This window comes from Colossoma macropomum, unplaced genomic scaffold (assembly GCF_904425465.1).
Source record: "Colossoma macropomum unplaced genomic scaffold, Colossoma_macropomum, whole genome shotgun sequence".
Lineage (NCBI taxonomy): Eukaryota > Metazoa > Chordata > Actinopteri > Characiformes > Serrasalmidae > Colossoma > Colossoma macropomum.
In genome coordinates, this window is record NW_023494787.1 from 19,140,168 (window position 1) to 19,165,158 (window position 24,991).

Genomic DNA, 24,991 nt, shown 5'->3' on the forward strand with positions numbered 1-24,991 from the left:
GTGGTCACAGGACGCTGCCCACAGGATGCTGTTGAGTGGATATTTTTGGTTGGTGGACTATTCTCAGTCCAGCAGTGACACTGAGGTGTTTAAAAACTCCAGCAGCACTGCTGTGTCTGATCCACTCAGACCAGCGCAACACACACTAACACACCACCACCACATCAGTGTTACTGCAGTGCTAAGAATGATCCACCACCCAAATAGTACCTGCTCTGTGAGGGTCCATGGGGGTTCTGACCACTGATGAACAGGGTAAAAAGGGGCTAACAAAGTATTCAGAGAAACAGATGGACTACAGTCTGCAATTGTTGAACTACAGTCCACCTATATAGTAAGTGGAGCTGATGAAATGGACAATGAGCATAGAAACAAGGAGGTGGCACAGTAATTATGCATTAAAAAGTGCAGAAGTTAAAGGAAGAGGATGTGTTAACTTATTTCCACTTAGAAAATCCACAAAACACATCATTTGACCCTGTGCACCCAGACCTTTGCATATGACTGTAGATGTCATGTAGGGTTATGAACATTGCCCTACAGTAAAGTGTTACCCAATCTTGATTTTTTTTTTCTCCATATTTCACCCCTTAAAAGGGCAGGCCCCACTGGACAGTCTGCATGTAGCTTATCTTTTACAAACTTCTATAACTTAAGAAAAACTCTTGTAGTCCATGTAGTCAATAATAAGCCTTTGGATGTTATAAGTCAGTTAAATAGAAATTGAATATAAAGCTATGATAACACAAACTAAGGACCACCTCACCTCCTGACACTATAGCTACAAGGAAACTATATCAGAATGAAAGGAAAGTGGAAAAAGTGATGTATTGAATTTACTTCATTCAAATGTAGATCATTTCCATGCCAACGAAATATATTCCATCAGCACAACTGGCCAGAAGTAAGTAAAGAGAAAAAAAAAGCTGCGTGGACGATGTTTAATTTGTGTGGAAATCATGTAAACATTTGAATCAATTCAGTTCATCACTTTTTCTGTGCAAAGGAACACAAAGCACAAAGCTTCCAGAGGAAGAAGAAGGAAGAATAAAAAGCTATGTCTTAGAGTGACGAGTGAGGGCGGAGAGGAGTGAAGTGGTGTGTGTGTGTGTGTGTGTGTGTGTGTGTGTGTGTGTGCTGTGCGTGGATGCGGGTGTGTGAGTGAGAGAGACACAGGGAGAGAGAGAAAAAAGAGAGAGACACAGAGAGAGAGGGAGAGGGAGAGAGAGAGGAGGGAGGGAGCTTGTCATTGTGAAACAACGCTGGCTGGAATACACGTGTGTTGCAGTTGGTCTCTGCAGAGTTGAATAGAGGCCAGCAGTGAGCTGGGAGCGGACAGGAGGGGGAGGACTGACCAGCATGGAGCTCTAGTCACCCCGAAAGAGCTGAGCAAACAGCCCAGCACGGCTCAGCTCAGGGGGGAACGGAGAGAGACGGAGAAAAAGAGGGACAAAAGCAGAAAAGAAGAGAAGGGAAGATCCCCTCCAGAGTGCATTGTATGTAAGTGTGTGTGCATGTGAATGTGTGGACAACAATTTATGCCTGTGAGTGTGTTTATTAACCCCTTACAGTGCAGGGTTATTATTGAGGTGTTATTCTTAACTGTTGTTGTAAAAGTGCCCATATCCAACATTTGTTTTGTGTTTTATTATTTTCTCTGGTGTATTCTTATGACATTTCATTTTTACATGACTATTTTTTAACTTCTCTTTATCTCTTAGAATTAAACAGGCTGGTTTTTACAGTGTCTGTTCAGATTAGCTGCTCTGTATTGTGTCTCATTCAAAAAGCAATCCAGACAGAAACACTCCTTATAACTTCAGTTGCTCTAGGCTGAATAGTTTGATGTATGTAAATGCATTAGTTTTTGTGACATCACAAATACAGTGAATGATAGCTGTTTTTGCCACTCAGTTTCCATATACTGACTGTATGGACAGGTGAGTGAACAGTATGTTTTGAACTTACAAACTACATCAAACTCATTTTAAAAAGAGTGATATGGGTGCTATAAATCACTTGGTGACGCTAATATGTAGTTATGTAGCAGTGTGGATATAAGGTGAACGTCTATTGTAGTTTAAGAGGTTAGTAGGTTAGTGCATACTTGTATATGTGTGTCTAGACAGAAGTGTGAGAGTATATGGATGGATATTTACCCTGCAGGTCTGTTCAGGGGGTCTGTCCATTCTGTCAGCTCCCAGGCATTTTTCTGCCTGTCTAATGTGCACAGTGGTGGTTTGCAGCCACACTGGGTGAGCGGCCACACTCTCTAAAAGAAGCATCTCTCCACTGGGTTTGAGAATGGAACAGTGAGAGAGTTTTGCCACTGGCACTAGCCTGCGAAAAATAAAGTGCTGGTGGGCGAGTCTGACTGCGCTACGGGTTTTCTCCTGCGTGCTTCTGTCAGAGCAAAGGCGAGTGAAGGGCTTTACTCTCTGTGCTTTTGCGTGAAGTTTGTGCTTCTCGTTTTTGCTCCCTTTTTGTTTTTTCTCTCATTTTTTCTAGTCCTCGCGACACAAATGAGACTAGGAGGTTTAGCAGGAAGGCATTTTTCCTGTTCTAAAGAAAGAGGTTGCATTTGCACCTGAATACTGACAAGGAACAGGCTGAGCTGGGGTTTGCTATCACCTGCATGTGACAGTAAAGGCATGTGTTGGGCACCCATCTCTATTCTCACATTAACTTCCTTCTGTGGACGGAAGATCTGAGGAAGACTTGCTTTGGGACATCTGAGCTGGATGTTATTGTTATTTAAGCTCAAGCACTGCTAAATCTTTCCATCAATTTATTTACCTTTTTAACCAGGACAAATCTCTTAAAAATCTCTTTTACAGGAGTGTCCTGGCCACTTTAGCTTCTCTTGACTGCTCTGTTAGTCTACCAACAATTTTATACCCTCCATAGTAAAGTTGGGATCTCATGCCTTTCATTTTGACTAAATTGTGATGTTAATGTTCCCCCAGGACACTGTTGGAGTGGAGTCAGAGCGCCTGAAGATGTCCAGGAGTAGCTCCATGGGGGACTTGGTGCCTAGGGACATAACTGAGGTCCTGGCCCTGCAGAGTAAAGTCAGTAAGGGCAAGAAAAAGCGTGGCTCATCCCTGGGACGGGCGTTCAGTTGGTTTAAGGGCAGCAAGCAAAAGAGGAGCGTCAGTAATGGTCAGAGTAGGTCAGCAAGTCTGGCAGGACGGACTCCAGAGTGTGCCACCATCAGACAGGGTCATGCCAACCATGACTCCACCAAAGGTAAAAAACCATTAAACCCCCTTAATCTCAGCGCTTATTGTAAAGGCATAGCTTAAGTACCACTGAAGCCCATCATGCTGGTTCTTCGTGGAGCTGATTATTTTTATCTTCACTTCTAAGATGCCAGTCGGTCTGGAAAATTTCAAATCCTGATTTTTTTTTATTATGTGCCTGGTTATCGTTGGGTCATCTCGGCATTATCAAGGAGGATTATGTGGCCATTGTAGGAACATGTCTCCTCTGGAATGGCTAATCTCCTTAGTGTTGCGTTTTCTTTTGGCTGTTTTTCTCTCTTTCTTGAACTCCAGTACTCATGTCACATTGAATAAAGCAGCACCACCAACAAGGAGGAGAAGTTGTTGAACAGTGTGCCTGGACTGCTCTTGTTAGAGGCTTGGTAGAGGTGTCGATAATGGTTAGCCTAGATGTTAAATAATGGAATAAATAATTATGTCTTGGTTTTGAGGCGTAGATTTCGTAGTTGTCTTACATGTTACATCCATCAGCTGCTTAGCTGTCATCTTTATTAGTAATGGCAATGTCTGAGGGAGTGAAAACATGAAGAAGTGTGGCTTAGCCCTGTGACATGTTTAACCTGGTTCAGTCTCTTAGCCTTGTACTAAGTATTTACCTCATGGCATGTTTCTAGAAAGTATTGTTACAGGAAATGCAAGGCCCTTATTTCAACCATAGCATTCCTTGAGACTCATACATTCCTTAAACGTGCTGGGTAACTTGAGGTTGGTGGTCCAACCGGAGGAGCAGAAAACTCTTTATAAAGATAGCTGAGGCTTTTGTTGGTTTTTCTTTTTGTCTGCCAAAGCATAACATCTTGTATACGAAAAGACAACACAGGTAATACAATGGCAATACTGGTCTCCTAAACTTGGAAAATATGCAACATTGACCAGGAAGTGGTCATAGGAGTTTACTGTATAAATATAAAGCAATTTTGGGGATATTTAGGAGAGACGTTTGGTACTTTTCTAAAGAATCCTGATCCTCTTCTTTTTTCAGGATGAAAACTTTGATCCAAAGGCATGCAGGAGAGACCAGGCCAGAATGTGGACAGGGCTGTGTGACAGAAGAGGGAGATTAGAGACACAATGCTGTATTGAGCTGGAGAGATGACAGAGAGCGGATTCTTTATTAAATGCTTTTTTAATTAGAACACCCCCTCCTGCATGTTCTCACAGTCTCTGCAACTGGAGTTCTCTACGGCAGAATTACAGGGAGCTAGAATTACACACATGCAGTTAAACAGTTCACTTACTCATTACTGCTTATTATGCTTTATTATGTAGCCCACTGCTCATTATTATATACTTAGAACCCTCATGTGGCGATTATGGTGAAAGGACTCTCAGGATTTGTATGCTTATGTTCTGTGGGGTGCAAATACACTTGACAATCAAAGTTTGTAAGACAGGTCGCAAAAACTGCTTAAAAATTCTGAGCTTTGTGTAAAACCATCTATCTATTTGTTAGACTGTGTTTGAGATTTTCTCTTTGTGTAGACCCACTTTGTTCCAACTGTCCTGATTCAGGCTGATATAAGCACATCTCTGAGCTTAGGGGTCGATAGTGCAGCACTAAAGTATTGCGTCACCCTTGTTTCGTTGTGCTTTTGCCTTTATCTGCCCCCTCCCTCCCCCCAGGGTGCTCTATCCAGTCCGGAGGCTTTTTTAGGGGTGAGATCACTGTGTGTGTGGGATTCCCTCAGTCTCTGTCCAGGGTTATACATGCTACACGCACCCACACATCCACATGTGTCCACATCCACAGACATCACTGATACATACTGGTTACTGTGGGGAGTGGAGTCGGGGATGTGATGCTGAAGTCAAGTTCGCAGTTTTTATTTAACTGCTTAAACTGTAAGGGCCTGTATGTGGGCCCACACTTCAGTTCCTCACTCTCATAACTACATAACTTACATTCAGTGGGAGATCCACTGACCTTTCTAAGCTTCTGCAATTAAATGGTTGAGATGTAAACAAAGTCATTCTGAGTGGTTTAATTTGAAATTCCCAGAAGGTCTGACAACCTGATGCCTGAGACGTTGGTTTACGATAGTTTTGAGATAAAGTCTTGGCCTATTTTTTAAAAACACTTTCATGGTGGAGAGGTATAAACAGGGCATTGTAAGGCAAAAAAGTCCCCATTCAGATTTACCATTATTTTACCATTGTCAACATTACATATAAAAACTCAGGAGACATGTAGGTTAACTGGTTGTTTTGGATAGTAAATAAAATGGCTATATTTGCATTATAGACACTGTGACCCCTGGTTCTCATCACCACCACTGTAAAGAAAGTTTCACTACAGTGAACCATTCATGTCAAAGCACTCTAAATAACTTTGTTTACATCTCAATTAGTATGCAGGGGAAAAAACAGTGGAAATGTCCTTTAAGGGTGTGCAATATGACACTTAAAGACTTAAAGACATCATAACACTTAAAGACATGGTCTCAATAAAAATATGTCACTTTTTTGAGGTTTGCAAATAAGTTGGAACAAAGAATATGCAGCAGCAAAACAGAGATGTCATTTTAAAAAGGGTATGAAAAATTTGATTTCTTGTTAATTTAGTGCTTGTAAATGTAAACTATGTAAGAAAAAACAGAAGAAAAAGTCAAACATCTGGTAGATAATAAAAATAAGATAATGGTGTATTGGGATACTTATTAATAATTTGTTTCATTACAGACTCTCTATAAGAGGTCTAAATCTGTTTTTATGAGACATGCAGATGTTTAGTATTTCAGAAACATTAACAATACACACTATATATTCAGAAAACTTACCATGATATCATATTGCCCATCCTAACTTGCATATTTGTTTCATAGCAGTTGCTGAATGATCAGTTGTAATAAGTAGCAAGTCTTAAGATTAATAGCTGATGGTTTAAGGGGTTAAACTAAACTTCAGCAGTGCTGAAATTTATGTATGCTTTCCACAACCCTACGTGGATCTTTGTGAGTCCTGGACATCCTTGGAAATCTTGCATATATAATTGCTGCAACAACTGCAAAACTGATGCATTTGCAAGTAAATCCTGGTTAAGACTGCCTACCAAAAAAGCTTTGCTTATCAACAGTGTGGTAAAAATGTCAATTGGAGCCAAGCAGAAGGTTTAGCCCAGTGCTGTTAATGGCTATTGTCACAGGCAAATGCATTGTCCATTTGTTATCATCTACTGGGACGTCACTCAGAGAAGAGATCTGTGGCCAAAAGCAGGAAGGGTGAAACGTGACCGCTCAGTAATTACACTGGAAAAACGAACAGCTGAATGTTTAATGATGTCTCCAGACAATGATATACACTCTGTCCCCACGTCAGAGAATCACACATGTGGCTGTGGATAAGAGCTGAAAGACCTTGGAGACAACGGCAAAGCCATTTCTCAATCTTTCACAGAATATCGGAATTAGTTACCTCAACAAAGAGCACTATGTGTGAGTGATACAATGTTAAGGTTGTTGAGATGTGTTGCAAAAGGTCAGCTTTAGTATTAAAATACATTTTTTCCAATGCTCATAAGGCTTGTGCTTTGGGCACTGAGAGCACTGTTTACAGACATATGTAAAGAATATTGTGTTCAGTGCATCAATTACATAGGATAAAGACAGCAGGAGGCAGTGCCAGGCGGTACTGATAAAATATTAATATCACAATATTTTCCACATATATCAGGGACTCATGTGTCAGACAATATTTAGGTTTGCAATAAGAAACCTCCTGAGTACTGACACCCTATGTTAAAGAATGTACTACAATACTGACATACTGACATGTTTTATTTTCGTCTCTAAAATTCCACCAAAAGGAACCTTACGTAATGTATTTCTACCTAAGAATGACTAGAGCAGAATTCTGGATATAGTGGTTGCTGTCCAGCAATACTAAAAACACAAAAACTAAATTCAGTATTGTTGTGTGACTCTAATACAGGTGCTCCAGTACAGACAATATATCTCTGGTCAGCACTATCTGGAAGGCCTGTAAAAATTCCATGGCAGAGTTCCATTGCACCACCTGTTCACCTCTCAACAACTCTAGATCCTTCTCATTAAAGGGCCTATATCATGGAAAACTGAATTTTCCTCCCTTTTTTAAATGAAACAAACTTGATGTAGTATGTAAACACTGTTAAAGTTACACAATGCACTGGTCCAAACAGTCCATATGTGGAGAATTAAGTCTGTTTTGCACTTATTGTTTTTGTGATGTCACAAAAACCACCACATTTACATATATAACTGCCTGTTTGGCCTACAGCAATTTCACTCCGCCCATTCACACTGTTATAAGAAATGTTTCATCCTGCACTGCTTTTTTGAATGAGGCACAATAGAGAGCAGTCAATTGGAACTTAGGCCATTTACATATATCAGTTTTAAAGACACAGTGACAAAAAACAGCCAGTTTAATTCTAAAGGATAAGGAGAGGTTGGAAAATGATTTTGTAAAAATGAATTATGACTGTTTTTGGTACATAAAACCATGGAAATGTTATGAGTAGACCTCAGGAGAAAAGCTAAAATCATAAGAAAAATGTGGGATATGAGCCCTTTAAAGATGTCTGAGAGTAAGAAAGCAACAGAGATGTGATGAAGACGAAAGAGAGAGAAACACAGCAGCTCACAAAGACAATGCCCGACCCTTTGAGTAACTTTTTGTGCCCTTTTTGTTTTATTGGGCCTGTGCTGGACGGCAGACTTTAGTTCATTGAAGGTTTTAGTGATGGAAACTTCTGTATTTTCCTTGTATCCTTTGATGCGCCAGTTCAAATCAGCCTGGCTATCTCATGTGTCTCAGCGTGTGCTGGGTGTTCTTATGTAATCCTAGGTAATGAATACACCTGGTGACACAGGCACTCTCACCGTTTACTTCACCTAAACTTTGCCCCCTCTCACCCTGCTCTCTCGCTCTGCCACCTGCTTGGCAAATCAATTTGACTGATACTGCTTATATGGCAAGTAGCATGATTCACTCTGCAATTACATAAGAAGCCATTAAGTCTTCTTGTTCCTATAAACCCTTCATGGAAACTCTTGCACACCTCTTATAATGTCAGAGCAGGATAAAACTGAGTAGTTAATCCTTTAATAGGTAGATTTTATGTGGCTTAAATGCACCTTTCGAACGCTGGCCTGTGAACTGGCCTGTGCAGCCTTGGCGTTTGATCTAGGCTGACTGTGAGCTGTGATGTAAGTCCAATGAGAGGGAGGAAGTAACAGCGCAAATGAACTGAAATTGAGTTCAGAACTCCAGGGTATAATCAGCATGATGTGGAATATGTATTAAACCAGGCGGCCAAGGTCACCGTCTGTGACCTCAGACAGGGTCATAATGGTTACACCCAAAACTGTATGAGACATGCACACAGAAATGTGGCACAGACACTCCCAGAACAGACTACCACACTAGACCCCTGTGACTAGTAATAACAAGGACACCGTACAACCCCATAGAGAGAATAAAGTCTTTTCCTGTTGTCATAGCAGCTAACCTCACAGCCTCCCTCCATCACACGCTCTTTATCTCTCTCTTATATTTTCCTTTCAGTAAAGCTCTCCCACTCTGCTGTCTGCTTGAGTCATTTGAAACACAGTGGTTGTTAATGAAATGGGTACAGTGCCAGAAAACTGTGGATAAGATTGTATGTATACAGTACAGTGCAAAAGACTTAAAAGCATTTATCTGGGCAGTATGTGTGTTTTTACAAATACACAAATACTTACTATAACAAAACAATAAGTTTTGATTTTTAATGATTATTAATATGTTGATTAGAAGAACACAAGTTGAGTTTAGTTCCTGGCTTCTCTGTATGCTTCTGTCATTGCTTGGTAAATAAAGTCATTCTGAGTGGTTTAATGTGGAAATGCGGAGAAACTTACTGAGTCTGATTTTCTTTACAGTGACAGAAGCCAGATGTCACAATTACTAAAATTACATAAAGTCTAGCACAAATAAATTAATTTTCTATCCAAAACACCCAACAAACTTACATGTGTCATCTGAGGTTTTATATGAAATATTGTTAATCATGGTAAAATAGTGCTAATCTTTCAGTGCTATTTTGCCTTACAACTCCCTGCATGCACCTTTCTGCTAAGAGTGGATGGTAAAAACACAGTTTTAGACCAAAACCTTTTCTCAGAACTAATGTAAAACAATGTCTAGGTAGCATTTTCGTAACTGTTTCATGTAGTACTTTTCTGGTAGGGGGACTTTAGAGGTATTAAACATTTGTTTCCTATCACCGCTGTGAACAGTTCTGAAACAAATTTTTCTCTAGAATTAACCACCCAGAAATAAAAAGTTTCTAAACTTGAAATATGAATGACTTTGTTTACATCATAGCAATTTGTGCAGGAACTTTGAAACTTTAAACCTTTAATTTTTAAAGGACTGATTAGATAAAATAGGTATTAGATGGTAACTGTAAACACTGGGCTTCCTATATATATATATATATATATATATATATAGACTGATTTCTCATTAAATATTCATGATGTAATGGGCATCTTAAAAAATTCTACATTTTTTTTACTTGACTGTGACAATATATAAGATATCTCTCATTTGGACGTGGACTACATGTTGAAAAGCAGATTCAGTTGTCTGTCTGCCATAAAATCTGCACTTACTTTCTACTTTATGTTGCCATTCTTTCTCAATCACTCTCTCTCTCTCTCTCTCTCTCTCTCTCTCAATCACTTTTTTCTGCACCTGTGCTATTAAATTGCTGAATGCTCAATGCCTTGCTGTTCCCAAATTGGTTCATGACTCATCATATCACTTTAACCTTGAGCTTGTGCTACCTGGCCTGCTCATAGCTCAGACTCAAGTATGCTAGGAATGAAGACTGAGAATAATGAGCACACAGATCCACAATGCCAGCATGTGCCCAGGAATCTCTAACTTCCTGAAGCTCAAAGTTAATCTAAACACTGGTGAACAAGAATGTCACAGCAAACAGCAGAGTTTCTTACTGAGAAACAACAAGAGCCTGTGAGCCTTTGAGAAAAGGCATGGAGAGGGCAGGCTGGCACCAGGTGAGTGCTCTGTGTGCCTGCCAGTCTCTGGACCTGCTGGAATGCAGCTGGACGGAATCTGCCTCAGTGCCAGCTCTGTTTCGCCCCACATTCCTACACAGCGGATTTCTAGCACATTTAGCACGAGTGTGGTTTTCTGGGCAAGTAGAACATTCCGTTTACCAAAGTGTCCTTGGATGATTTCTGCCAAGTTTTGTATTCCTAAAAGAACAGAAACACAGGGCCGAACAAGGCACTCAGTACAATGCAGTGCCATAGAGAGCTCTGCCAAGTTGCATGCACATCAACCACAAGAGGGCAGAATAAAGCAAGCATGGTCTTTTCCATCAGTATGCTATACTACATCAGTGTATCATAGTGAAGAGTCTGGTTTGTTTAAGTTCAGTTTGATGTTGACAGCTCTCTTTCCTGGCTTGCTCTAACAAGCTGTCTCCAGGCTGTATCTGCCTCCACCACGAGAGGGCAGTATGGGCAGTCTTACTATGCTATAACATGCAACATGGTGAAGAGCAACATTTTAAATTCAGTTTCATGTTGTTTACACCTCATTTTACTCACTCTTCAAGAAAATCCCAGCTCAATACCTTTTTTGCCCCTTAAACATGGTGATAAGAGATTATTCCAGCCAAAATGAAAAATTTATTCATTACATCTCTACTTGCCTCCTACAGTTGTGCCACAATAGTCTCTAAAGAGAGATTTCCTGGTTTAAAGACAAGAAAATCTCCTTTCTGATGATATATACTGAAGGTGGAAGTAAATTTTGAAAGACTACAAGTGCTTTGGGGTGGATGCTTAGGTTGGCTGTTTGATTTTTTTTTTCTTTTTCTCTAGCTGGCTAAAACTTCATTATTCCTTTAAAGCAGCACTATGAAATATTTTTTGTTAAAACTAAAAGAAGTAGCATTACTGAGCTTGGAGAAAAAAGAACACACTAAAATATGTAGCATGTGTGAGTTTGTGCTTTATCAGCAGTGATAGATACTACTACAGATACATGAATTATCCTCTAGATCAGTGGCTATCAGTTAGGATTTGTTGAGCATCATGGAGCTTCCCAATGACGTATTTGTGGAATGCATACTGGGTACTGAAGTAAATAAACACTGATGGATGAAAATAAAAACAACTCAAAGTCTTGTTTCTGTCAGATTATTCATTATACACTTGGGCCCTGTGTCTAAGGTACACTATATATCTAAAAGTAAGTTCAGACACTCCTTCTAATGATTGAATTCTGTTACTTTAAGTTGTGCCCATTGCTGACACAGGTGTTCAGTTGCGAACAGAGCTTGTATAATCTCCATAGAAAAGCGAAGTGGCCACACATGAGCCTTAGGTCACTATGCCCAATGCCAGTCGTGGGCTGAAGATTATAAAGCCATGTAGAATTGTGTTCTGGAGCAAGGGAACTGCATTCTCTTTAGGGATGGAGCTCCATCCAATACCTTTGGAATGACCTGGAATGAATTGCCATTTGTGCTTTAGAGCTAATCATCCAACATCAGTACCTGACCTCACTAATGCTCTTCTGGCTGAATGTAATCAAATCCTCCTCTGAGGTCTACTTATAATGTTTGTGTGTGTGTTTTGCAGCAAAACATTTTTATGAATTATAGTTATAAATCATTATAATTTAGACATGACCATTTTTACATGACCATTTTCCAACTTCTTTATCCCTTAGAATTAAACAAGCTGTTTTTGTCACTGTGCCTTTCAGCCTGATATATGTAAACAAGCTCTTTTCTGATATGCTGGCCTTTATTGTATCTCAATCAAAACAAAGTCTGAGCTGAAACAGTCCTTATTACTTCAGCATTAATGGGCAGAGCTGAACTGCTGTAGGCCAAATAGGTGGATATATGTAAATGTGTTCATGGACTATATGGAGTGAAGGGTAAATGGTAACTTTTAAAACTCTAGCAATATTTACACAGTATATCAAACACTGTTATCAAAACAGAACATTTGGTTTTCATTATATGGACCCTTTAATACCCTTGATTTCAGAAAAAGCATAGGATGAACAGGCGTCCACAAACGTTTGGACATGCAGTGTAATAGCTGCATAAACTAGGGCCGTTATTGCTAACATAGCTTACAGCAGCACTGCTTTGCATGTGAGTGCAGACGCATGACATAAGTTGTAAATGGCAGCCAAATTCCCTCTGTGGCAAAGGATTCTCCTTCAGGCTATGCTCCCTTCTATGTGTTATGCGCCTGGATGAGAAGGATATAAACACTGCAGACAAATGAAATAGTACTGTCAAAGATAAGGCCATTTAAGAAATTATATTTCTCTTGAACCCACTGACCCCTCACAGCACACATACCTGTGTGAACCAAAGCACTGAAATGTAGATATCTGGCAGCAGATTTTCTCCCTTTAGCCAACAGTCGGCCTACATGACTCGGAAGCAGGAAGCTGTGCTAAGTAATATTATGCAGTCCTTAGGGCATTGTATTCTTGTCATGCAGGAACTTCTTCAGATCATGAGCCAGCTAAAATACCACTGCTCGCCTCAGTCTAGGCCAGACAGAAATCAATGTGACTGAGTGAATTTAGAGAAGGACTGCAGTGGAACTGTGATAGGGCTGTGGAGGAGTGTGTTTGTGGAAATACTGTAGGAACCTATATGTGGGCAGCATTTAGTTGCAAGAATTTCACTGGGGTGTAATTAGACATTAGCTTGGAATGGTGCCCTCTGAAAGCCCTTTATGGCACTATCCATAATAATATGTGTTAGTGTGCGAGTGTTCTAATGCTACTCATTTCCTCATATTTTTACAGTACTATGCAGAAGTCAGAGACCGAACTTTGGAGGTGTAGAAAAATATTCCTGCAAATTTCTTAGAAAAACTGAAATAAGTAGAAACGCAAATGGTGGACACATTAAATACTGAATCATTTGATATTATATTTAGTTGTTGGGGCTTCTGTGTAATTTTCTGTCAAATATGTTTTCTTCTTTTTTACGTAGACTGAAAAATGAATACTCATTGGCCATTTTGACAGGAAAATAAATAAAGGGATAAATGAAGGGTGGTCTTTTAGCCCAAATCTTTTTCAGTTATCCTGTTGCTCAGGATTGTCAAACCATATTGTTACTGTTAGGTAAGAGCCAACAAACTGCCTAAGAGATCTGGAAGAGGTAAATGTAAAAACAGTGCGCTTGAGCCTCGAGTAAGTGAACGGTATTACCTGTTCTGACAAGGCGCAGATGCAGTGACTTGGGCTAAATCACAGATTACATTACAGATCTTCTGGAGGTCACACTGACCTGAGCTAAAGGCAGACTGAGGTTTGAAGACTGATGGAGGCCAAAGAGGAGTTGCTTTAGTTACTCCTCCTATCAGGTAACCCTATCAGGTACCTGGTTCAAGGAGAAAAAGAAATAATGCAACCAACAGAAAAGAGAAAAAAAACATTGCCTTTAAGTCACATTAGCAGTGTAATTATAATAACAAGTTTAACTTTTCCATTGTCAACAGTGACGATTTGAGCTTAAAGAGCCCATATTGTTGAAAATCTAATTTGCCTTGCTTTTTGTATAACATACAATAAAGGGCAGCCAATCAGAACTGAGCTCATTTACATACATGAGTCATGTAAAATTAATTTTGATATATAAAACTACACAAACATCATAAATGGACCTCAGAAAGGAAACTGTAGGATAGACAGCCTTTAGGTTCCCACATAAAAGGTTGTATCGTCTTGGCCTATGCTCTGCATCTGCATCATGGTTGCTCTGCATTACATATTATCCATTTCCTGTGATGGACACTGCTTTGTCAGTAGGACACCAGCAGTATGACTATGTACCCCACACTTAGGACGACAGAGAGACAGACAAAATACAATCCTGAAAATATACAAACAACCCACGGTTAAGTCACAATCTTCAGTACAATAGCTTAACTCAATAGTGGTTATGCTGGCTTTGTTGGGACAAGCCAAGAGGTAATATCATATACACCCACATTAAACAGTCACTGCTAATTTCTGGTCATGTTTACATTAGCATAATTGCTTAATTCTCATCAGGAATGTTCCTTTGCAGTACCATGTAAAATGTTGGCCTGGCAAGGACTATGAGAGTGGAATAGAATATTAGATTACCTGACCACACAGAAACAAGCAGAGAGACAGAGAGAGAGAGAGAGAGAGAGAGAGAGAGAGAGAGAGAGAGAGAGAAGAAGTGACAGTAAAGAGAATGGAGAGATGGTTAGAAATGTAAGAGTACTGTAACTGAGATGGACACGCAAAGAGAATAAAGAAAAGGAGATCCAGATGCAGCGTTCCTGCAGAGAATGAGTGGATAAAAACAGAGCCTGGGCGGGGCTATGGGTGAACAGGAACAGCAGTGGAATAAAAACAATGTTGATCGTGAGCCCAGAGTTTCATCACAGTTGAAATAATACGAGGCTTTTGGCTTCATACCACTGAGTATGAGGGGTCTGTTGTGGGTTTAGATGTGTGATAACAGAGCTCTTAGATGCTGAGGTAATGTACTTTGTTCCATTAGATAAACTAGACTTTGTTATGACAGAATTACTGGGATTCATTTCAGAAAGGTGGAGCAGATAAGATCAGGCACTGCTAAGATTCAAAGCAGGGACAGCAGAAGGTTGTGTCTATAAGAGAGTGAAAGACAGGGAGTCATTCTAGAGCATGTGAGTGCTCTGATCTTCCACACAATGCTGAACACAGCTAAACTGCAGATATAAGGGAAGTACGTCTATGTGTATGTCTGCGATCAGGGGTGGGTAGAGCCAGCAATCCCTCCTTCTCTACATTCTAAGTGGCTGGAGCGAGCTGTGACTGATCATCACTGAAAGCAGAATGTGTTCTGAATGAGAGAGAGAGGGAGGGAGGTGTTTGCACACACCCTGCACAAACACACAGGGTGAATTACCGGCACAGCGCGGAGAGGGGACAGCTCTGTCCTGCGCTGGCAGCTGTAGGACAGTCCCTCAAGAAGAAGAATAAGGAGCTACAGAGGAGTAATTGAAAGCAGGGAGGAGAGAAGCAGGCAGATGTTTCGTGTTCTTGGGTAAACTAGAGCTGCTGGGAGACAGGAGTAATGCCATGGGGAACTCAATCAGCAAGAAGAAGGCAAAGGCCAGCTTTGGAACTAACCACAGCCCAAGTAAGGTCAAGGCTTTCTGGAATTTTGGACGTGTGGATAAGTTCAAAGCAGGTAGGTGAAGACTTGAATAGAGGGACATTGCTCTTTTAGCTTTTTTTGGACATGAGCTAAAAGTTCCAAAAAATGATGCATGGAATTTACTTGATTTAAATATGTAGCATTTCAACAAGAATATGAAATATATTTTTGCCAAAAGTAAGTAAACTGAATGAAAATGTTGTGATGATGTAATATATGTGTTTTATACATGTTGGGCGCACCCATTTCAATCAAGTAAACTCAATGTGTCATGCACTTTATTGGCTCAGCTTTCATTAGTCATTAGAAATGATTTAATCACTTAGCTACTGTTTTTGTCCAAAGCAGCTTACATGCATAAGGGACAGCCCCTCTGTATTAAGTGGTTAAAGGTAAATTCCACCAATTTTTTTTAAACTTTCTGCATAACTGAAGCATTGAGATGCAAACAAAGTCATTCAGATTGGTCTGATGTGAAGTGATGTATTGTAGATAAACTTAGGAACTTACAATGGTAGTAATAGGAAGCAGAAATCACAATGTCTACAATGGAAATATAGCCATTTTATTTCCTATCTTAAACAACCAGTGACCTTATGTGAGTTTTTATGTAATGTAATGTTGGTATATTCCAACAAAATAACTTTTTAAGTACTGTTTTGCCTTACAACCGTCTACATGTACATTTCCACCATTAATGGATTATAAAAAATACATTTTAGGCCAAACCTTATCTTAAAACTATTGTAAACCAATGTCTCTCGCTTGAGGCAACACATTCATAACTATTCCATGTAATAACTTGCTTTTAGAGGCATTAAATAATTTGGACGTCTGGTTCCTATCACCACCATTGTGAACAGACTGACAGATTCTGACATGTCAAGCTTCTCTAGAGCTGCGCATTTCACATCAAACCATTCTGAATAACTTTGTTTACATATTATCAATAGAATTATGTCATTTTTTTAAATGGGTAGAATTCACCTTTAAGAGTCTTGTTCAAGAGCAAAGCTGGCATCACACCCTGCTTCTTTAACTCTTTAAATACTGGATCACTACAGCCATTACCGCTATAACTAAGTAATAAACATCAGACAGTGCTTGTGTTGGTGGTTATAAAGTTGGTTCTGGAGTCATATTTTGAAGAGTTTAGCATACAAAGTCATGATTAATAGGCATTTGCAATCTCTACAAAGGCAAGGCAGCAGTAACTGTTCTGGAAGGGGATTCTTTGGTATAACTGTGCTGGTCATGGTTTTCTGTAGACTGTTAGTTAATTTAAACCTGTAACAGGCTGAAATTGTGAACATGTTGGCATTCCTGTGTGACTGAGTCAGTGGTGAAATGTCTCCCTGTGCACTTGGGTCCAGTTCACAGACCTGGGGTGTGTGTGTGTGGGTGTGTCTATGAAATGGAAAATCGCTGTTAAGCTGTCCTGTGTCCATCACTCATGCTATTTGTTCTCTCCCTGCAGCCAAAAGTCAGATAAACAGGTTTACACTTGACAGCACTTTTACAGTTACCATACAATTGTCTCGCCATCGCAGTTTCCGTTTTTCTCTTTTGCTGCGTCATGTGATCAAACTTATTTAAGGCGGGTCTTCCTGGGGGCTTATACTTAAGTTGGACATGAGTGTGAGCGACAATGGAACATCTTTGTGCAGATTTTACCGTTTTTAGCAGACAGTGAGTGTACTGTTTTGAATCTCAGCTGAATGCCAGGGAGTTGAGATCCTCCTCTAAACAGAAAATGAAATTACAATGTACCACAGATAGTAATTCACGTGTTTGACGGATAATGTGATGATGCTTTCCTAAGTGCATATCCCAGTGAAATGGAATTACATTGATTTTTGAAAATTTCAGCATAATTTAATCTTTATGATGTAAACATGTAAAGATGTAAAAGTCATTCAGGGTGGTTTCACATTGAACGGTTCATTGTAAATAAACTTACGGACTATGTGACTATTCTGTCACAGTGGGTGTGATAGGAACCAGAGGTTACAATTTTCACAATGCAATGTAGCCATTTCATTTACTATCCAAAATGGCCAGTGAACCTATATGTTTTTATATGTAATGTAGAACATGATAATAGATCATAGTGATATATAAGACTTTGGTGGTAAATCTGAAAAAAATGAGTGTGTTTTGGGCACTATTTTGCCATATTACACTCTGCATGTAAGAACACTATACAGGTAAAAATACATTATATGGTCATAAGTATGTGGACACCCCTCCAAAATATCAAGTTTAGGTGTTTCGACCACACCCACTGCTAGCAGGAGTTCAAAATCAGGAAAGGACCTGTGGAATTCCCAGTAAAGACAAATATACAGAAACACAGCGTCAGTGTTTGCTTTGGTTGGTTGCTCAGAGATAAAATGTGGGAGCTAATTTAGGAGTTGTGCGAGGATGCATGTGGTGAGCAGTATGTGGGGACGCTTCGGGTATTTCCTGTGTTTTCACTGGTCTTTTTTTCCACCCAAACAACTGATGTAACAGAGGGAATGCTGCACCTTTCCACTTTATCAATTAACAGGCTTAGCATGCATGCTCTCCATTGGAATGCCAAAGGCTTTGACTGTGGTGTATAGATGTGCTCCCTGCCTGTCTTGGATTGTCCTCTGCGCATAGCTTTCTCATTCATAGAGCAGGGTTTATTCAGAAAGGCTGAATCTGAATCCAGTGTCCCAGCCTGTCTCCTCACGCATGACTGAACACATCGCACAACAGAGGGGTCAGCCCCTGTCGTGGGTGGCAGGGTTTTATGTCGGTACCTTGCTGTCCATTATTGAGAATATGAAATACATAAAGATGGTTAAATTAGCTGTAACTGAGACCTTAACATTTTAAAAAGTACTCCAATTTCTGTATTGTGTTGTAAAATTAACACAGACAATGATGTCAGTGCTTTACTTAAAAGAGAACACAAATCTATTGGTCCAAAACACACTCATAATAGAAGCTAGGGATGTGGATTCAGACTAATTATGATATTTGAGCACCCACAATAGTTCATTAACAGATGTCTAGTTAACTGCAGAGAAGGACAAAAATAATGCCTAAAAACCCCTCTAGAGTTGTCTAGAGCAACGCATATATATATATATATATATATATATATATATATATATATATAACATGCTACTGTAATTACACTACTTTTGGTGGTAGTAAGTAATGTATCTAATTACCTTTTCAAATTCAATAACACTTCCTTCCTCTAGATCACAGACAAAAAACATACTGGTGAGTTGTAGTCAGTGTGCAGGTGTGGGGACTTTATCCACATGAAAGAATAGTAATTCTAATCTTCTAAGCTTCTGAAGCACCTGGTAAAACAATATGTTTCTACAAAGCTAAATATGAAAGACCCCTGTGCTAGCTCGCTGACCAAGGAGCCACTCCACCCAAACAGCTACGGCTTGATTTTAAACCCAAGAACTCCTCTGCACAGTCTGTAAGCAAGGCAGAACTAAACATACTGAATGCCAGGCATATTGTCGAAGACATCAAACAGTTAGAATTTCAACATTTAGAAGTAATGCAAAAATTACTTTCCCTAGTAACTAATTACTTTCATATGCAGTAATTAGCAGAGTAATCCAATTACTTTTGAAAGAAATAACTAGTAACTATACCTAATTACTAATTTATAGTAACTTGCACAACACTACTGATCATATTAGCATTTTGCTGAGCCAATCATGTGGCATTGTGTTGAGGCCAATCAGATAGCGTTCTCTGTGGGGCTTCATGACTTTTAGTAGCAAAGTTTAACACAACATACAAAAACTTCCAAAGCTTTCATGTTTCACTGAGTTGTTGGTCTATATGTTATATATATGCTATATGCTATATGTTCTGTCTTTCCATAATGAAACGCAACAAATACTAGAATAGTGATTTAAGTACTCTAGTAGTGGCACCTCAAACAGTTAATCAAGTGGTCGAGTACCCGTGCACATGTCTAATAGAACCCATGTCTAAATGAATTCTTTGAGCAAACATTTCTGATATGTGACGGTATAATTTATTACTGCATCTGTAATACTCTAACAATACAAGATGAGACAAATATGAGACTCTCGTACTGGAGCTGTTATAATGAAGTTGTGAACCATCTCAAACACTGAAGCAACACAGTGATTCCTGTTGTTTTTGCTTTCCCTAAGGTTTTCTTTAGCCAGATATCCAGATTTAGAGGCTAATTTAGAGGCTAATCTTTGACAGAAGAATTGATGTTGATGCTGATGAAATTCAACAACTGCCCACTGGCTTCTTTTATAAATGTTTTTTGAGTCAACAGGTTTTCTGTTCTTTTTTTAAGCATGGAGAAAATTACTAGCCGTGGTAATCAACCATATGGTACAGACACAGCAGACAGAGGTCAGGTTTAGAAACCCTGGAGTATTCCTTTAAGCAAATGAGCAGCATTTCAGAGGTCTCTTTAAATAATGTCAACCTCCACGAATGATTAGTGATGGCAGAGCTGGACTGAAGCAGAGAGTGGGGGTCTGAGGGCACTAGAATAGTTTCACCTTGTCAGCAAAACCTGGACGTCACAAAGTAGCACAGATTTCTGTAATGAGGTCATGGTGTGGTGCGGATCGTCTGATTGAGGTGACGTCAGGAGGCCTTTCCATGATGGTGTGCGTAATGATTAACAGCAGAACATTACTCCCTGACCCATCCATATTCTCAGAATGGAGCTCAGATGGGGCCTTGAGTGCAGATGGGGGAGGTCAGATTCTTGTCTATCAGGACGACAAGGTGAAATATGAGGGTTTGAAGCAGATGAATTTTCCTGGCAAGGCTAAGGATGATGTGCCAGTGCTGTTCACTGCAGCTGGATAAAGGGTTGAACTGAGGCACTATAAAGAGCGATACTGAGAGTAACTGTGGTAGTTCTGCACACTGTGTCAGCATGACATATTGCAATGTAGAGGACCATTCATACAAATGAGTTCTGCAGTGTGTAGCACAGGCTCCTTTAATCAGTTATGTGAAAAATGCTGAACCATGTTAAGATATGTTATTCACAGTCATTCCAAAACGATATGGTGGGTGATACGGTGATCGTTATCATGATCATAATACATTACATCACATTATACAGACACTTCCAGTGGAACAGTCTGATAATTATGGTGGTTGAGAATCATTCCACCTGTGCTGTTAATTGGGATAAAAGCATGTTATTTTTTCACAATAACCCCATCATTTCTCTGAGCACTGACTGCTGAGTCTGACCAAGCTAGTCATTAGTAATTTTCTACTTTAGTATGTAGAAAAACAGAAAATGGACACCTTAGATAACCTCATAAGAACAAGTGTGACAACAGTACTACATCAAATTTTGAACTTGTCATTACCCCTAAGCAAACTTTTTAGTCATCATCTGCAGTGACAAAACTATAAAACAAACAGTACTTAGTCAGAAACAATGATAGTGACAGTTTCATGGTTCTGTCCATAATGTACTTAAAGACCATTAACCAACTGCATGCTTCATTACAAAGAGGGCATAATTAGGTCTGTTTAATTGGATTTGGTGCTGTATGTGAAATGTTAAATAAAAAACATTGTACTCATAGGTTTTTAAATTGTTTTTATTTTTTTAAATGTGGCGTCTTTTTATTTTCTTTACAGTTTACCAACAAGTCCTTTTTGCAGGATTTTATAAACGTTATTGTTTCAGGCACCAATGGCTTTTACCACAGTGAGGGCTATTTCCATATACTTATTTTGCATGTGAAGTAAGAGTTTTCAGACAATACGAGGAGCAGCGGAGGTGCATTTATTGATTTAAATGTTTGGTAAATAAAAAATATGGTATTAAATTAAGCTTAACTATTGCCAGCATTATAATACAAAAGAAATCCTCTTATCGGGTCTCAGTAAATCTTAAACCTTTGGTTAAGCCTCTCACAGTAACTCAGTGTGTGTGGTCTACCTTCAGGCCTTCTTTAGGATTCCAATGTGGTAATTTCAGCCATGCTACACAGTGACATGGATGGAATGGGTTTAAAGAGGCACCAAACAGCAGTTGTGTTAAACCCCTGTGATGCCTTACAGTGTCCGCACAATATCCCAGATTGCAGTCATAAGATTTAGTGTGACTGCAGCTGAGGGCATGCTCTGTTTGCTGCTGACTAATTTGTGAGCATGCTGACCTTATTTATAGCATCAAAGCACTTAAGGTTTAGTCTGAAAGTCCCTCTGTTGTATGTAACACCAATTATAAAGCCCTTTTACAAATATGATGTTCTGGTCACTCTGGTCAGTCAATATCTCTTTCTTTCTCCTTTTTTTCTCAAACACTTTTATTTTATGAAACATCTGCGTAGCTGTGAGAAATGCTCACTGAGCATCCATCAGGAATGAGGTCTACTAAGAAATCAAGCCATGAGACTGCATCATGCATGAGAATTACTGTTGGGTTGTTGGATTTCAAAATAATGGTCATTCTGAATCACCAGTAGCACTCTCCCACACAGATATATTTTGTTATGGAATAACTGTACTAGGTTCAGCCTAGAATTTCTTTCATTTTTAGTTTATTTTTTGTTTTAAATTGGAAAATGTCTGTGAGTACTTATTAAACTATCTACAGCAGTGTGCAAAAATGTCAAAACATCCATTAGGTACAAGTTATGCAATTTTCAGCAATAGGAAAAAGCAGAAAACACATATTTAACATAGATTACACCAAAGCCTCCAGATCAAAACATAATAGACAAATGTTCCAGTATTTATTGTGTCCATTCTTTGCCTTTCTTATAGCTTCTGGGTTATTATCGTGCTGTAGAATGAATTTCTTCCCAATCAGTTGTTTTCCAGAGAATATTGCATTAATTAACATTTGCAATGTATTAACATTTGTTTGTGCTTATCAACATTATTGATGCCTTCAATGAACAGATGACTAACTCAGATGTGTTATAAGCACAGATACTAAACCAGGCTTGATGGTTGCAGACATGGGTCTTTCATTGCTCCGGCAGTGTCCACACTCTGCCTTCTGTTACATCTAAAGATCTTAAATTTAGACTCCACAGTCCATAAAACCTTACTCTACTTCTCAGATGTCCAGTTTCCCTGTTCTAGTGCAAATTTCCCTCCTCTTTTTCCTCAGTAACGGCTTCTTGGAAGCTACATGTCTTTGGAGATCCATAGTGTTGAGTAGTGAGTCTTCTCACATTGAAAGGATGGACAGAAACACCTGTGGACTGTTTCGGATGTGAAGCAAAATTGGAGATGGAGGGAAGTTAAGGTTTAACAAGACAAGTCAACCAGTCCAAATAATATGAATAAAGCTAATATGTAACAACCTGATTAATACCTGACAAAGAGGTTTATTGATTCAAGCAGCTCACTTAACACTCCACAACACAGCCCTAAAGAGTCTCAAGAACAGTTCATACATTAGATGTTAACAAAAAAATGAAGAATGTCTTTTTTCACCCTTTTGAAGTTTAGGCAGGTCACCTATCCTCTCACCTCTTTACTCCCCCATCTCGCCCACCTTCTTTCTCCTTATGTGAGTCATTCTCAGCCGGCCTTCTCTATGTTCTGCTACAGACAGCCAGTCTTTCATGGCAGCCTGAGGGGATTAGATGGCTCTGGATGAAATGGTGCCCTTGTCTTTGCCACTGGATGTGTTCACACAGTCCTGACAGGCTCCAAAGTAGGATAAACAGCGGTCATTAGGGCCCATTGAGAAACCATGTGTCCTCACGCGTTATCCCTATCTAGCTGTTCAACAACAAGGTTGGCCTTGACCTTAACAGTACAACAGTATCTTTCATAGGACTTTTCTCAAGATAATATTCACTGCTGTTAATGGCAACATTCTGTGAACATCTTGACTTTGTGTTCTGCATTATCATTATCTTTGCATGAAGACAAAACTCAGAAAGAAACTGCAGTCAGAATGATACTTGAACGTGCTGTTTTCTCAGCATGAATGGAAGGTTAGAAATCATAATTTCAGGACATTAGCAAACCTCTAACCAGTTATGTTCTCTAGCTTAGGAACTCACACATCTGTCACACATCTCTAGGCTGTGCACTCGGTACGAAACAGCAGGCATTTGTTACAGCAGAGGTTTTACTCTAATGGAAGCATTAAATGAATAGTTTAAACAGTTGGGTGTACAAATTCTCTTTGTTTCTTTAGTTTAGTGCTGGGGCTACGAGGCTAACACTGCAAATAAACAATAGAAGTCGGTAGACACCTGAATCTTTTCCATAAATACATCCCCAAAATGTCTCTGAACCCAGTAGAACTGCATCCAGGTCTTCGTAAGGTTGCACAGACTTGGCAGTGTAGTTTTGACACCATAGCAGAACACAGGAGGCAGACATTTTAGACAACAGGTGTTGAGCTGAATTCTGAATTCAGAGTTCTTCCGAAACAATGGAAATCGTAAACATAATCTGTAGTGTCCATATACCTGCATGATGGGAGATTTCAGCACAACACCCACGCAATGACTGCAGTGTTTAGCTGCATGATTATTTTTTTTTCATTTTTATTGATCATACTGTGCACTAAACCTAGTCTGAGCAAGCATAATGAAGACTTGTGATGTGGTTTCAGTGGGTAGAAGGTTTGGGGACATGTTATGGAAAAGATTGGGGTGCTGACTTGTGTTTGTTAGCAGTGTTAGCTCCAGTGCTAAACTAAAAAAGCACAATTTGGACACCAGACATGTCTTGGCTGATCAGCTACATGTGGGATAAGTGGAAAACTGCAAAAATTTGATTTTTCCATTACTTTAAAACAGAGGTGTTACTAGGATGCCATCTTTGGGTGGGCATTTGAATTATTTGGGTGGGCAACAACAACAATGTTGGTTTTCCTATGTAAACAATGACATTGTTTAATGGGGCTGGGCAAACAGAATACAGTTACAGTATCCGGTTTTTGTAAGGGGGTCCAGGGCTGTTACCCTGAGAAAAAGAAAAAAAAAACTATAAAATTTTGACTTAGATTTTATGAGCAATGAGCATTTGTATGAACTAAAGAGGAAAACTTTTCATTGAATGGGCAGATAATTCCTGAGGGTGTGCAAGGCATATCTCACCCCAGCCCACCCATAGACATGTCCCCGCTTTAAAACATCTCTATCATTGTTTTAACTAGACTATAACTGAGCACTCTAAATGACCTTGGGTTTGGGCTTATTTTCTTCATGCCAAGTTCCTCAGAGACAAGGACATATCACATTAAGCTGTTACAATAAATGCACACACATAAATGAATTTCAAAGAATTGGACCTAAATGTTACTGGAATAATATGTTAAAATATCAGCTCTACTCTTATGGTACCTGAACTCAAATGGCTCAAATTGTGGTCTCAAGATACTTTACAACCCTCATATATCACAAGAGCATCCAGGATGCAGCACTGCAAGTGAGAGCTGAGCTAAAGGAAGCGGTTTCTGATACAAAGCACTCTGTGTCTGATT

The 24,991-nt window shown here is 39.4% G+C and overlaps 1 protein-coding gene across 3 annotated transcripts in view; it reads left to right on the forward strand.

The window, feature by feature from the left end:
• Positions 1-1,194: 1,194 nt before the first annotated feature.
• Positions 1,195-24,991, forward strand: part of kiaa1522 (KIAA1522 ortholog) — a 48,622-nt gene continuing 24,825 nt past the window's right edge. Inside the window, exons 1-2 of one of the 3 annotated variants that reach the window (XM_036566351.1) lie at positions 1,195-1,500; positions 2,967-3,249. In XM_036566351.1, the coding sequence (XP_036422244.1) occupies positions 3,000-3,249 (250 nt within the window). In that variant the 5' untranslated portion in view covers positions 1,195-1,500; positions 2,967-2,999. Of the gene's footprint in view, positions 1,501-2,966; positions 3,250-15,167; positions 15,535-24,991 lie in introns of those variants that run through there. The other 2 variants (XM_036566353.1, XM_036566354.1) reach the window with 2 other exon arrangements.